Here is a 16377-nt window from a genome sequence, read left to right on the forward strand (position 1 = left end):
TGAAGAAATTATTGAAGAGCCTTTCAGTTCAGCCAGCATACGGAGAGGCCAAGACACTGGAAGCATCATATGTATGGGCATTGGAATCAAGAAATGCAACTGGAGTAGTATTGTAGAGAGAGAAAGACAGCAACTAAGTTCTTAAAGGAACAAGGGGGAATTGAGGGGACTATACGGTAGATAACTGCAATGAGAAGTACCCAGGTAGCAGATGCCATGTGTGGTGACATGTTTTTATTTTTTAATCCTCACCTGAGGATATTTTTTCCATTGACTTTTTTTGAGAGGGAGGGAGGGAGAGAGAGAAACATCAACGAGAGAATCACATCGACCCCCCAACCGGGGCTGGGAGTCGAACCTGTGACTCTTTGGTCCGAGGGTTGACACTCTAACCACTGAGCCAAACCAACCAAGGCTGATGACATGTTTTTAATAGGCAGCAGAAGAGAATAGACGGGAAGCGGCAGCGAGGAGAAAGGAACCTGTGCCACCTCCATGCCCAGTGGTATCAGAGAGGTTTGGTAGAGAAAGCTACCACTTGAGAGGGATTCAGGAGAAGCAGTGTTATCAGAAGTCACACAAATTCTGACAAGTGAAGTTTAGAGGGCTGGATGTTTTCAAAAATTAATACTAATTTTTCTTAAACCACAGAGTCCTCGTGATAAGAGACATGAATAAAAAAAGTCTAAGAAAAACAGCCATGATACAAGTGAAACTCAGCTTCATGTTTGGAAGACAGAGAGTGGCAAAGGGACCATTTTAAAGGGAACAACCATTTTGTTTTGTTTCCATGGCAGAATTCAGGCCTAGTAGTGCCAGATCTTTTGATATTTTGCAAGAGAAAACTGGATTTTTATGTGAAAAAGACTTAAAATACTAGCTTTTTATACATACTGTGCAGGCTAAATAAAATATGTCAGAGACTGTGTTTAGTTGTTCCAATTTTATGAACTCTGCTTTTAAAATAGGAACTACTGCAGCATGTATTTTCGGGTCCATGGTCGTCAGACTGGCTGGCTGCCTTCCTGGGTGGTCTGCAGCCTTGCAATTCAGTCTGCAGGTGTGAAGAGAGGGGCTATCTACAAGTTGACCACCAAGCAGCACTTGAAGTGCCTGGCAGTTTAGCACTTCCTTTAACTGATTAGTGCTCAAATAGATTTTGTTTCGCCCCATATTTTTTTACTTCATTTCTAACCCTGATAATGGAATTGCCTTTGAAGAGGAACACCATTAACCTTTTGTGGCCTGAACTTTCAATGCAGTAGACCTCATACAATAAAGGAAAGCTTCTGATAGAGGAAAATTTGAAGGCTCTTTAAGCCTTAACCAAAACAAACAAAAAAACTAGTTAATTCCTAAACAAATTTTAATATTATAAAATATTTACTGTTTCTTCAAAATCTTCAATTTTCCTTTAGTTATATTGATGACTGAGATTTTTTATATTGAAGTAGAATTCCTAAAGATGGTGTTTGGCTGTATTTGACCTTGGGCAGGACAGCAAACGCCCCTAGACTTAGTTTCCTTATCTGTAAAACATTAAAAATACATGCCCTACCTACTTTGATTAGGATCAAGTGAAAGTGTGAAAAGGTTACATCTTGACTTTGTATGGGTGCTTTGTTTTATTATATCCCATTAAAGAATAACACCTTGCCTAAAGCTAGTGAGTCAGTCTATTTAGAGAAAATATTTTACATTAGAATATATTTAAAATTTAGGGGACCCCCCCCCCCCGGGAGTATGAGTGGATATATAATCTACTTCCAAAAGCAACTTTCCTATTGAAAGATGACACTGGGTATCACTGTGTGAGGTACTGGCTGAAAAGTATCGTCTCTCCAGCTTTGTAAGCATGACTAGTACTTTGGTTAAAAATCCTGTTCATTCAGGAGACACTTGATACACTCTTTGGGCCTGCCATCACCTTCCTTTCCCTTCTCTTCCTGTACTCACTTTTTTTCTCATAAAAATTAACAGTTATCACTCAATTTATATTTAATGTAGTGAGTCTTTTCTAGCAGCATTTAATACACACTCAAAAGAACAAGTCTTAACTGAGAAATACAGGATGCCTAATTTTTTCAAGTCCCAGTGATAGAAACTAAGGCAGCTTCCTCGAAGTGACTGATGAATCCAGTGCAGCCAATGTGTTGAATCTGAGGTGATAAAATCTTTATCACATCCAGCTGGACTGTCCTGTGACTTAGTCTGAGTCTCTTGGAATAGCTACTCCTTTTTATTAGTTGTATGGTTGTTATACAGCCATGGAAGGAACAAGCTGAATGTCAGAATCATCGACAATATACCTGAAAGATAAAGTACAGTGTTACAGTTTCTAAGGAAGTTGATAATCACCAAGCGGGTATAATTTAAGATTATGTACAATTATATACCTAGATTTTTGGGAAGCAATATTTAAAATAATTAGCTACATCGATTCTACATGAAATGTAGATCTTTTCTAAATCTAATATTCTCGCATTATTTTTCTTCAACCAGGAATCCTTAAAAACAGTATGCACTTGGTAAAACTAGTAAGGTCTAAACATGAATTTAAAGGATAAACAAAATGGAAATATTTGGAGTTCTAGTTCTGGCTCTATTACTGACTTGCTGAGTGAGAAACTCTAGACTTGGGTCTCCATTTGCTCTTTAAAATGGCAACAACCTGTCCCCTATCCCCTAGGGCACCGATTTTCAACCTTTTTATCGCACACATAAGCTGATTACTAAAAAATATATTTTTGCCTGTCTGACCAAAGAAAAGGTATAATTTTGATTCATTCACACTGGATGGCTATAGTTCTTTTGGCTTTTTTTTTTTTTTAATTTTTGTTTGACAATCTGAGGGAAAAGGTTAGATTACTAAATAGTCAGGTATTGCATGTTTTACACATTCTTTTGGCACCCTGTTGAAAATCGAAAGCCCTGGCTGGGTGGCTCACATCAGTTGGGACATTGTCTAGTACACCAAGGTTGAGGGTTCAATTCCTGGTCAGGACACATACCTAGGTTACGGGTTCCATCCCCTTAGGGGTGCATGTGGGAGGCAGCAGCTCAGTGTTTGTCTCACATTGATGTTTCTCTCTCTCTCTCTCAAAATCAATGGGGTCATGTCCTTGGGTGAGGATTAGAAAAAAGAAAGAAAATCGCTGCCCTAAGGATGTACTGAGAGAATAAAACAGCTGAAAGCACCCTGGAGTTTCCACTTGAAATGCATAAAACAACAATATGCCAGATTACCTTATCTCTTCTCATTTTTTCCATCAATCTTAGCCCTTAATAGCATTTAAAGCTGTATCAAGCAAAATATCTACAAACAAAACTTTGGTTAATGCTGAAATTTTAAATATGTAAAAAAAAAAAATCACATATTAGTAAATCTTTATTTTGAGGTCACACCAGACAAATCTAACATGTAGGTACTGGTTGGATTTTAATGGGAAACAGATGGAGTAGAGGGAGCCACACAGCTCAAATCAGTATCTTGAAAGGGAAGTGTCCAATAGTTAATGCGTTTATCTTAACGTACTGGGGTTGAAAGCTCTAAGTCAGTTTTAACTAGGATTAAGAGAATTTTTGGGAAAAAAAAAAAAAAAAGAGTTTTGTCACATGCAGATTTGATATTATATTACTCTTGTTTGGTAACAACAGGAACCTTAAGGTTTAATTAGCATTTGGATAGCTTAACATATTTTTTAAAGATGAGTCTGTTTTGCAACCAAAGGCTTGAAATGAAAAAAATGTCATAACAATCCCTATGTTAACTGATCCACCAAATTTGACATTTTCTTGATAAAGTCAGAGCTAGAATATAAGACATTACATTTAAAACCTTTTTTCTAAAGTGGAATTCCCATTTCATATAAGCAAATGTAATTTGCTAATTTTCATTCTATGAAATGTGTAAATTAGAGAATTAATATTATATACAGTCTTATAATCACATAACATTTTAAATTAATTTTGGGGAGATGGCACTGGGCATTAAAGGACTTATAATATCTGCTATGAAGAGAAACAAAAAGAACAAGGTCTGGTTTCCAACAATAGTTTGCTCCCTGCTTGGTCAAAAAGGAAAGAAGGTAGCTATGAGGGGGTTACTGTCCATCTCACTCCTCGGCGCTGCCGAATGAAGCTTTCACGGGGTTGGTTTTGACTCCTCATCTCTTACTTAGCTCTTTGAATGATTCTTGTAAAAATATAATTCATTATATTTCCCATCCTGCTTAGAGTTTAATTGTGACCTTACTTCATTTGAGGCCTTTCCCCTGACAAAATTTCATTGTAAGCTGGAATTTGGTATTCTAAAAACTGCCCTTTATTCACGTCTTTTTCCATATATATCGAAGGATTACTGTATTGTTTCTCATTCATAAATCTCTTAAAGAAGTATAGGAACATGCCTCTTTAAACCAAAAAGTACAACAGGAATTTTATGTTGGGTCTATTTAGAAAAAAGCTAGGAGGAGGTGTTTAGGCCAACTAAGAATCTCTGAATGCTTATTTTCAACAAGCTAAGTTTGGCTCAGTGGATAGAGCCTCGGTCAGAGGACTGAAGGGTCCCAGGTTCAATTCTGGCCAAGGGCACGCACTTAGGTTGCAGGCTCGGTCCCTGGCCCCAGTCGGGGTATGTGTGAGAGGCAGCCAATCCATGTGTCTCTCTCACTTTGATGTTTCTTTCTCTCCCTCCCTCCCCTTCCACTCTCTGAAAAGCAATGGAAAAAATATCCTTGGGTAAGGATTTAAAAAAAAAAAAAGATTCCTTAAATAGGAAGCAAAGAAATGGATAAAAGTGTATTTTTTTTTTTTTCATTTGGGTTTTTGGATAAGTGGTTCTTTAAAATGTTTTGGTAATGGCCATACATGATATTACCTTCTTGTTTAGACCACATGAACATGAAAAGAAAGAATGTAGCCTGTTTTCCCTCCCTGGTACTCTCTAGTCTGTATACTTTCTAAAAGGGCTGAGATGATTGTTTCATTTTTATCTGTCATTCGACTTTTTCCCAGTACTTTCTTCAGGAAGAAGTTACTGAGTGATTTCGCCTTGAAAACGTGTTTAAAGTAAAATGTCAGGTCCTTTTACAGAGAATGTCATTACTTCTGATTTCTTAAAAAATTCTTCTGGAAAGGCCAACTTTTTAGTGTTATTTCAAGTAATGGGTGAAATAATTCCTTAATATCATGGGCCTGTTGTTAAAATCATAGTTGGAACACATTAACAAATATGCATATAATATATATTGATTTCAAGTAATACATAGCAGAGATTTTTCCACATGAAAACTATCACTAGACCTGTCCAATTAGTGACCTTTTTAGCTTCATTAACTTCAGTGACATTTTTAACTTCTTAAAAATAAAAAATTGAGAAAATATATCTTTAAAGCATTTATTATTAGAAAATACTAGCAATCTCTTGAACTAAAGTAAGGCACCATTATTGGCATTTTAAAATGCAGGTTTTCTCTGATATTCTTTATGTTTAGACCTATATATATTATTACTGAGCATGACAGATACTAAATAAAGGCGTAGAAGGTAAATGGTAGGAGTTAATTGTGAGGGCTATTCAGAGTTGTGCTGCTGTCCCTTCTATATGTACCCTTTAAAAAAATTAAAAAGGAAATGAGCAACAATCGACAAAATGCTAACTGTGGATAAAAATAAGGATGAACTAACAGAAAGCCAGGCATCCTCATATTCATTTATAGTTAGGAATTATAATCAGGCTTAAACAAATGACTATACAGTCAAGAAATGCTGATAACTTATATAACTATGCTCATTACAGGTACACATTGTTTCATGAGATGCTTTTCTGTAAAATGAGTCAAATGAACTAAATAGTATTTTACCTGGAGCTCACAAATTTGAAAAAAACTAATTCCTTTAGCAAAAAAATAAAAATACAAAATACTATTTTTTACTGAAATAAATCACTCCTCACTTTTTGCCCTCATATTGGAGGGTTTTTAAAAGTAGTATCATACTTGAAACTGACTACCTTTACACAATGTTGTTTCTTTGAAGATAAAAACAGTTTAAAGAATACTGCACAACATAAAGTGTTATTTTAGGCATATTAACTACCTTTTCCATTTCCTTTTTGTGCCTACTCTGGCTTTGGAAATTGACATGTTACAGTGACATTCCATATCATATTTTAAGATAATCTAATCTTTCAATCATATTAAATAAAAATATGCTTACCTAAAGAAGGAGCCAGCCAATATACTATAAAAAATTGAAGGAATGCTTCATCAAAACACTTGAAATGCAGTGAAAGTGCCAAAGCTGGATTAAATATAGCTCCTGTTAGACTTCCTCCTGTAACACATTTAAAGCAGAGTGATACCAAACCATTTATCTTACATTTTCTTGTAACTGAAAATAAGGGGATTACTAAATGTGACTATTTTGTTTTATGTAATCAAATACAGTCATCCCTTGGTATCCATGGGGCATTGGTTCCAGAACCCCCTGCAGATACCAAAATCCATAATTGTTCTAGTCTTTATATAAAATGGCATAGTAGTTGTATATAACATACATATATATATATACATCCTCCTGTATACTTTAAGTCACCTCAAGATTGCTTATAATACCCAATACAACGTAAGTGCTGTGTAAATAGTTTATTGTTTAGGGAACAATGCCAAGAAAAAGTGTGTACATAGTACAGACACAGTTATCATAGGCCTGTCTACATAGTAATCTCAGCAACAACGTAACTTTTTTTAAGAATATTTTTGATCCATGGTTGGTTGAGTCCCTGGATTCAGAATTCATGGATTCGGAACCTGTGGGGTTCCAAATACCGGAGCCAACTGTATTCTTATTTTCTGATCTTTCTTTGCAGAATCACTGGTCATATTATAGAGTATAAAAATAGATTATAATATGCCAGGTGCAGAAAAAAGGACAGGACTTTAAGCCTGGCCGGTGTGGCTCAGTTAGGCGGCGTCCCATGCACCAGGAGGTTGCTGGTTGAGTTGCACGTTTGATTCCTGGTCAGAGCACATGCCTGGTCATTGATATTTCTATCTTTCCCTCTCCCTCCCCCTCCCTGAAATCAATAAAAACATTAAAAAAAAAAAAAGGACATTAAGAGAGTTAATCCATTGTTTTTTCTATTATTGTAAAATATACATTCAGAGTGAATCTGCTATATTGTTCCTGTAAGGTTTTATAAAACAGGAGATTTGGCTGCCCTTAACCCTGACCTGTTTAAATGAATGAATAATAAAAATAAAATGAAAATACATTTAAAAATAGATACAATACCCGAGGTTCCTCTCGGGTATTAGCATACCTTTGTGTTGAAAACAAAAAGTAAAATGAATCAAAGCATTATCACTGACTCCATTTTTACTTGTCAAGAGAGCCCTGAAGAAGTAACTGAATGGTATGTAAATTATACCTCAGTAAAGTGGTTACAAAATTTTTTTTACCAAGAAGTGACTGAGTAGTCATGAACGGTAAGCACAAATTCTGTTGACTACTTTTCAGGATTCATGGTCTAGCTCTACATCTGGGGTATCTCTGACATGGGGCCTAGGAGTTAATAGCTCTGGCTACACAGCAAGAAAAGAAAGAGGATGATGACTGCGTGCCCAACAGTACTCAGCAGGGCTGTGGCCCTAAGGTTATCCCTGAGAGAGACATTTCTGGTGGTTCTTCCATGTGGAAGCTTGGGCACACACATCTGCCCCTGACTCAGCCACACAGAGAGAGCCCAAGATCTTCACAGATTTTATACTGACACACATCAGTATAGCATGTTAACTGTCTTCATAAAATGCAGCAAAGTAAAATTGGAAATTTCCAATTTTACCCAGATTTCACACTTGATAGGCTGAAAACATTGAAGATGTTGAGCAATGAACCAAGTTCACTTAAGTTTTCTTGTAGCATGCTGGCCTCATAGCATGATTTGTAGTCATGCCTCAGCAGTTATAAATTAAATCATATCTCGGGCCTTCGGAATCATTGGCAAACAGCCAAATCCTGGAATGTTAAATCTGCAGCTGCCAAGGGCTAATAGAATTGTTTGGTTGGCAGGTAATCATTTCAGTTGAGCTCCACAAAAAGTTATTGTGTCCCTGTGTACTAGACACCATGGGCAGAAAGACAGGGACTCCCACCGATCTTTACAATATAATGTAATATGTGCTGTGATAATATAGTAAGTGACCTGTGGTGTTTTTTTTTTTTGCATTTATCAATAAAAATAGACAACCATTGCCCTCATAGTTTACTTTGGTATTCCAAAGGCAAAGACTTTCAGTATGTCTATGAACACTGTCTTGTACCATCCTAAAACTTAAAACTCCCTTTATCTTTGAATCCTCACATCACCAGTTCTGCTCAGTGTGACTTGATGGAAGCTTCCCCTCCTACCAAGAGGTAGCGTCTGTTTCTCCTCTCTTGAATGTAGACCGGCTTGTGACTTGTGTAGACAGAGAATGCAGCAGAAGTGATGCTACGTGAATTCCGAATATGAGAGACGCTGTGTGAGTTCTAGGTTCAGGTCCCAGTGAACCCATCAGCTTCCACTTTTTGCTTTTAGAACATTGCCCTGACCATACAAGTAAGCTGGTCTGACTGCTGGATGAGAGGCCACAGGAAGGAGAACAGGCACTTTGGCACCAACTGCCAGACACTTGAGTGAGGCTACCTTGACTCTTCAGCCCCACCAGCTGACAAGCTAGCTGATCTCAGATGAATTTTCCATGTAACCTACAGAATCATGAAAAATAATATAAAATTGTCATTTTAAGATTGGGGGTGGTTTGTTACACAGCAAGAGCTAACTGTTCATTGAGCTAAAATTTCCCATACCTAAGTTCAAGAAGATTTGCTTTAAGTCTGCGTTAGTAACTTTATACCTCTAACATGTTAATAAATCACACAGCTTCCCCCCCCCACTTTATTTGGGAAGCCAGTAAGTACAGAAGTGGTAGTGACATCAGTGGCCTCCGTCTGCACATCGAAGGGCAGGCTGCTAAGTCAATACACAGTCAGACACTTGGTCACTGGCTCTCCAAGGAGCCTGTGGCTACACGGCTGGACAGTTACGTTCTGTCTTAAAATACATAATTATTTTGATGTGCCCCATTTTGGTGACTTCTGAGCGTCCTCAACTGTGGAAAAACATTTTTCAAGGGATGATCCTGTTCATACATGGGGGATGTTTCTGCTTTAGCCAAAACCTAAAACTTTAATAAGCAACTATTCACCAACCCCTCAAATAAGCGTATGTGCCGCCCTTTTGCCTATACCTTGTATTTCCATCTATGTCTACAAAAAGAACGGTACTAGATCTGAAGAAAGGAAAACATGGGAAAGTCATTTTTACCCCAGGAGGGCAGGATACGTGTAGGAGTCCCCATCTCAAGGTTTGCTGCTTCTCATAGTTTCACTTTTAATGGGCAGAAGGTAAACTCTTAACTACAAATTCCCTTGCCTCCAAGACTTTATAATTCAGATACAGCCCCAATGAAGATATTTTGTTGTAATCTTTTAAAACGACATATTCCATCATTAAACTTTTGTTTTCCCATCCGAGATCTGTCAAGGTAAACAGATGGTTTACAAGAAATCAGATTTCTCAAGAGTTGTTTTTAAAAAGCACCTTTAATTTCAAGCAAGTTTTAATTTTAAAACATCTTTCTTGACCGGTCACTTCAAAGTTCATTTATTACTCAAGATGAATTATTAAGCAAATAAATGACCAAGTAATTTTTCAGGAAAAGAAGTAGGAAATAGAGCTACATAATTTCTACTCGCCACTCTTACCCTACTAACCAATCATGTCGCTTTAAATTGGAAGGACCTTTTAAAGCCCAGGATCACTTTTCAGTGAGCGTCAGGATCTGCACCAGGGTGGCTTGAGGAAAGAGGTAGCTGGTAAGTTATCTTCCTCTCTACCATTCAAACACCCCTCCGTGGGCTATCTGAACCCTTGGCCATCTCTCTCAGGTTCTCAGTTTCAGCACAGAAGTGGCTCCTTTTTCTGAGGGTTCAAAAAAAGGCCCTGAATGGAGGGTCTGTTTCGGCCCTGTCTGTAAAGAACGGGACGCACAACGGTTAGGGTAACGGGGATCCTAGTATTGACGCCCCAGAGGTTGCGGGGTTCCCGATATACCTTGGTAAAGCACCTAGAGCCTCGGGTCAGAGAAGCTCCGGACGGGCCAAGTGTTTGTGGGAGTAACAAACCTGCATAGACCAAAAAGGTGATGAGCGCCGCCAGCAGGTGGATGCGGAGCTTGGTCCGGACCTCCTGGAAGTGCAGCAAAGCGCTGTGGAAGATAAAGGAGCACACGGCCTCGGTGACCACGGCCTTGGGCAGGTCGACGTGGATGGGGTTCCTGCAGGCGAAGCTCCTCTCGCTGACGTGATACCTGGTCAGTCCCAGGCCCCACAGGGCGCCCACACAGTACCTGCTGCACAGGGCAGCGACCAGCTGCGCCAACAGCCTCACCGCCCCGATCTCGGGGGACATGCCCCCCAGCAGCATCTGCATCATCACGCCGCACGGGTTGCAGGAGGTGCCCACCAGGGTCAGGCCGTGCACCAAGGAGAAGAAGTAGATGAGCGTCAGCGGCCAGGTGGGGTGCGCGGGTTCCTGCTCGCTCAGCAGTTGCAGCTCGTGGGTGCAGAAGCAGAGCTGGAAGGTGGCCAAAAACTCCAAGGCGAAGGTGTGCGCCGTGGGCCTGTGCCTCGGCCGCTGGAGGACCACGCGGGCCAGCGCCACGGACAGCACGATCGCCAGCATCAAGCCCAGCGAGGTGCAGGTGTCCCGCACCTCGGGCCACTGCCCGCGCAGCGCCGTCATGGCTCGCTCCCCTCGAGACCAGGCGGCGGGGTGCGCTCGGCCGCCGGCGCTCTGCGGGCTGGAGTCCGAAGTGCGCGGCCCCGCCCCCTCCCCAGGCCCTCGGGGCGGGCGGACTCTACGCGGGCTGGGGCCCCGGCTTCGCGCTGGAGGGCTCCTCCCCCGCGCCCGGCTCCAGGCTAGGGCGTCTCATCTGGAGCCGGGGGGAGGGGAGGGGAGGGGCGGAAGCTCGGTTAGGGCTCTGACGGAGGGGTCAACGGTCAGCCCGGCCTCCACACGCACATGCCCTCGGCCCCTCTCTCGGGCTCCCGGAGCTCGCGCCAGGGGGCGGGGAGGGCCATCGCGCATGCGCCTGCGGCCCCGCGCCCCCGCCGCGCGGGGTCCGGGAGCTCGGGGCGGGGGCCGGGCGCGGGCGGCTGGCCCGGCGGGCGTGGGAACCGGAGCGACCGCCGCGCTCCTACGGCGGCTTTGAAGCGAGGAAACAGGGTTTTCCTCCCCGCTCCTGGGACTGGAAAGCCGTCAAGCTGGAAAGACGCCTAAAGATCGTCTAGGCCAAGCTCACCTCGTGTTTTATTAATGGGGCGACTGAGAAGACGGGGAGGTGGGAGGTGGAGGTGCCGCGCGGGGTGCGGTGGAGTAGACTCTGGAGAACAGCGAACCAGGGTTTGACCTGTGAAGGGCGTGCAAGGGTCTCCTGATTATCAAGTTCGTTTTCTTCACCTGCCTACGGGGTTGGGGGTCACAGGGCCCACCCCGTGGGTTTGTTTGCCGCACGGAGCCCGGCGCCCAGGCAGCGTCCGTAAAGTTAGAGCCTAAAGACGAAAGAGCAGGTCTGATGGTGCCCAAGGCTAGTTTCAGTTTTGCAAGATCGAGTTCTGGAGGTGCAAGGAGTGATGGTTGCGCAGTAATGCAACTGTTACAGACGCAAGGCTCCTGCGCGGGTGCTTCCAAAGAAAGGCCAGTGTTCCAACCGTCAGAGTGTAGAGTAAGGAAAGGTTATTGATTGAGGAGGCTCCACCGAGAGGGTGGGGGAAATAATCCTCAAGTCCTCCTTAATGTTGGGGCAGAGGTGCTGAGCATGCTCTTTTCACGGTGATTATTAGCTATAGTTATAAGAAATATTAATCATGTTAACTGTGGTTCTGTTCTAGTTAGAAAAAGCACTTTCTAACCTGCCTGGGAGTTTTACGCCCCAGGACGTAGGGATTACCCTTGGAATATGGTCCATTCTCCTTTTCCAAGAACTGCCTAACACCACAGAAAGATTAACAGCGGGATCCCCGGAGGCACCTGCCCTTTGCAACCCCCAGCCCACGTTGCCTGGAATCTGGTCCCTCAGGTGCCCACCCTTTGCGAAACCACCCCCCCCAGCCCACCTTGCCTACTTCCCCATGCCTGTAATTCCTACTTTGCCATGTAATCTTTGTCCTTCTACCGAATATAAGCAGCTGGCTTATGGGGGTCAACAGAGCAGATTTTGTCTGGGTGACCCTTACTGCTCTCCCATATTGCCGGCAATATTGGAATAAACGGTCATATAAGATTCATCTCTGTCTCTGCTTAATTGGCTCAGATGGTGACAGGCAGCCCAGATACATTGTCCAGTTTCATTAAGAGAGCCCCAAATTCAGGCTGTCTGATCTGTCAAGGGAAGGGAGGAGGGCCGAGGCAAGAGGTGGGTTTCCTCCCTGGCCCTCTTCCACCCCAAGACAGCTAGGAGCTGAAAAGGAGGCCAAGGAGGAGCTCGACGTTTCTAAATCCCTTTGTTCCTGGTCTGTGGTTGACCCCCCTTGGATCTGAGTCCGGGTTCTGCACCCTCCAGTAAATCTTTGATAAACAGTCATTATTTTATGCATATTTCCCCACCTCTTCCGGAAAGGGCTGCTGGAGTAAAAAAAAAACCTCAAGCAGAATTGCTCTAGTTAATTAGCATATTTGAGGCAGGAGCTATGGAGGCCATGAGAGAAAAACAGGCTAGAATTAAGACTGAGAGAGAGCATTTTACTTTGTTGCAAGTGTACTTAATACCACTAAACTGTACACTTAAAAATGGTTAAGCTGCTAACTTTTATGTTATGTGTATTTTACTACAATTTTTTTTAAAGGAATGAGCTGTCAAGCTGAGCAAAGACACGGATAAATCTTAAATGTATATTGCTAAGTGAAAGAATCAAGTCTAAAAGACTACAAACTATATGATTCTATTTATAGTACATTCTGGAAAAGGGAACTATACAGGCAGAAAATAGAAGACTAGGGAGTCAAGGAGAGAGAAGTGTTGAATAGATTAGGCACAGAGGATACTCTCTGATGGTAAAACTATTTTGCATAATATTGTAAGGGTGGATATTTGACACTATGCATTTTTCCAAACCCATAGAACATTAATGTAGGCAAATTTAAAAAATCATTTAGGAGAACCCTCTATACACACATATAGTATTTCCTTACTCTGCCACCTGAGAGGGCTTAGGAGGTAGCACACCTAGTGCCCAGATCTTGGTTTGTAATACCATTCTCCAATAAAAGGAGCCAGGGCTTCTTGGAGAAATGGCTGATTTAACGACAGGGACAGGAAATATACACGGTAAGCCTGGAGCATCTTATAGTGCTAGAAAGTCATAAAAAGGAAAATCTAAAATATGTAGGTGTGTCAAAGGGACACAGGAGCCAACTGAAAGAGCTGGCCAAAGCTAGACAATTTGAGAAACAAAAAATAGTATTGCCTTATAACTCAAAGTATAAATTAAAAATCCATGATACACATAAATAATAGAATATAAAAATCTGTGCAGAATAATTTTAAATAATTTACATAGATACTGTGTTTTCAAGGAGGCTGAACATAACTCCTCACTTGTTAAGGGTGGTTTGTGCATATTGACTCCTTCCAAAGAGAACAGTATGGAAAAGGGAAGTTTGCAGTGGGGAAACCTGACAAGCATTACCTTACCCAGGTGGTGAAGGTCAACATCAACAGTGATATCATGCCCGGCCGGGTGTGGCTCAGCGGTTGAGCGTTGACCTAGGATCCAGGAGATCACGGTTCGATTCCCGGCACATGCCTGGGTTGCGGGCTTGATCTGATCCTCAGTCGGGGGCAAGCAGGAGGCAGCCGATCAATGACTCTCATCATTGATGTTTCTCTCTCTCTCTCCCTCTCCCTTCTTTTCTCTGAAATCAATAAAGATATATTTAAAAACACGCACACACACAAACCAGTGATATCATGTTGGTAGTATTTACCCGTGATATGATGTAATGAAAATGGCACTTTACCTCTGTGGTCATCCTTCCCTAAGCACATAACCCCAGTCTAATTATGAGAAAAACATCAGACAAATCCCAACTGAGGGACCTTCTATAAAATACCTAACCAGCATTCCCCTCAAAATTGTCAAGGTCATAAAAAATAAGGGAAGTCTGCCCAGTCAGTGTGGCTTAGTGGCTGAGTGTCGACCCACACACCGAGAGATCACTGGTTCGATTCCCGGTCAGGGCACATGCCTGGGTTTCGAGCTCTATCCCCAGCAGGGGGCATGCAGGAGGCAGTCGATGGATGTTGATGTTTCTCTCTCATTGATGTTTCTAACTCCCTCTCCCTCTCCCTTTCTCTCTAAAATCAATAAAAACATGTTTAAAAAAATAAGGGAAGTCTGAGAAACTGGCATAGTCAAGCGGAGTGTAAGGAGATATAACTAAATGTAATGTATCTTGGATGGGATCCTGGGACAACTAAAGGACACTAGGTAAAAATTAAGGAAATCTGAATAAAATATGGACTTCAGTTAATAATATTAACATTGATTCATTAATTATAACAAGTGTTCCATACTAATTTAAGATGTTAATAACATAAGGAAACTAAAAATAAGGGAAAACTAGGATATGGGATAGCTAGGAACTCTCTCTACTATATTTGCAATTTTTCTGTAAACCTAGAACTTTTTTTTTTTAATATATAAATGTTTTAAATAAAACAGTTTATTAAAATAATAAAATAATACCACACAAACTAAAAGTTGCTCTTGTTTTAGTAGAATTTGGGACACCACGTAGTTTCAGCAGAACTTGAGTTGGCACTGGCGATTTTGGCAATGACGAGAGATGCTGAAGACCACAGCACCATCTAGGAAGAAAAGGCCTCAGCACAGGTCCTCAGTAGCTTTGGGGCAGGCACCTGTGGACACCAGCAACCGCAGAGTGCTTTGGGCAGGTACCTGAGGCCTATCTGCCCTGGAAGCCTCAACAGAAACAGATCTCTCCTGAGAGCCAGAGATAGAGCTGACTGGAAGGAAATAGCTATGAAGACAACTGCTCCGCAGGTGCAGTTGGGGCGTCACAAAATCTGGGAGAAAATAAGGAAGTTTGGCTTTCCTGCAGAATAAATGCAAGCAGAGCCAATGAATTACTGTTTTGTAACTATTGTTGCAGCCCTTTATTTCCTGTGAAGAATACTGTCGCCTGAAAAATGGGATCTACCAAATAAGGGGACATCTTATTGCTAAGATATCTATAAATCTCTTTAAAATCTGATAAATATAAAACTTAAAATATAAAAATCTATAAAATACACCCCCCCCAAAAGCAATTTAATGACCTGAGTGAAAGAGTATTTTTAAAAGTAAAGGTTAAAACAAAGTATAGATGCAGAAATCCCTTTCACTGTACCTAATCTATTAGAAATACTAACCTCAACCAACTGGTTTTTCGACTTCCTTTTGTCTCTAATGATGGGACTGGTGGTTCAAAGCTAAATGTCTAGCTTTGAACTTAACTGGACAATCCTGATTCTTGCCAAGATTATCAGCTCTTTGAGTTCTAGTTACGGGAGCCACCTTCTTCTGAATTTCACTCCACCTGACTTCCTATTCACTGTTCCCTTTTTTTTTTTTTTTTTTAATATATCTTTATTGATTTCAGAGAGAGGAAAGGAGAGGGAGAGAGAGAGATAGAAACATCAATGATGAGAGAGCCATTGATCGAGCCCGCAACCCGGGCATGTGCCCGGACCGGGAATCGAACCCTGATCCTAGATCCTAGGTCGATGCTCAACCACTGAGCCACACCCGGCCGGGCTGTTCCCTTTCTGATGCTCAACTAGCTATTTCATCTTTGCTCAGCTTCTCTTACAGTGTGTGACTGGCTCTTCTACGTTAAAAGTGGTATCTGTGTGTTTTTTAGTAGGATTAATTATTGCCTTATCTCTACACAGTGAACAGAATCTAACGTCAAGACACACCCTAACCTTAGAACAAGGCTTGTTCAATGAAGATCGTGGACAGAATGACTAATTAATAGGCTCTTATCACCATGGAGTATTCATTCATTCAAGTATTTGCTGAAAATCACGTAGGTGCCAGCCAGTGTGCACTGTAACACAGCAAAGAATAAATGCTGTCCATTTGCTCTTGGTGTGTAAGCTATTGAGAAAGACAGGATAATATTAAGCGATGATTATATATTATACTTATTAAAATAGGGGAATATTGTGCTGCCATCCCTAAAACTATGGTTTCTAATCTTTCTGG

General features: G+C 41.5%; 1 protein-coding gene across 1 annotated transcript; it reads right to left on the bottom strand.

Annotated features, from left to right (window-relative positions):
- Window positions 1-1265: 1265 nt before the first annotated feature.
- Window positions 1266-10849, bottom strand: AQP11 (aquaporin 11). The gene is made up of 3 exons (XM_087821642.1): window positions 10231-10849; window positions 6220-6336; window positions 1266-2309 (listed from the first exon to the last, which is right to left on the bottom strand). Exons 1-3 carry the CDS (start codon window positions 10847-10849, stop codon window positions 2230-2232), a joined length of 816 nt encoding a protein of 271 aa, XP_087677768.1. The 3' UTR covers window positions 1266-2229.
- Window positions 10850-16377: the final 5528 nt, after the last annotated feature.

The sequence above is a fragment of the Miniopterus natalensis genome, chromosome 11 (assembly GCF_054644295.1).
Source record: "Miniopterus natalensis isolate mMinNat1 chromosome 11, mMinNat1.hap1, whole genome shotgun sequence".
NCBI classification, from domain to species: Eukaryota; Metazoa; Chordata; class Mammalia; order Chiroptera; family Miniopteridae; genus Miniopterus; species Miniopterus natalensis.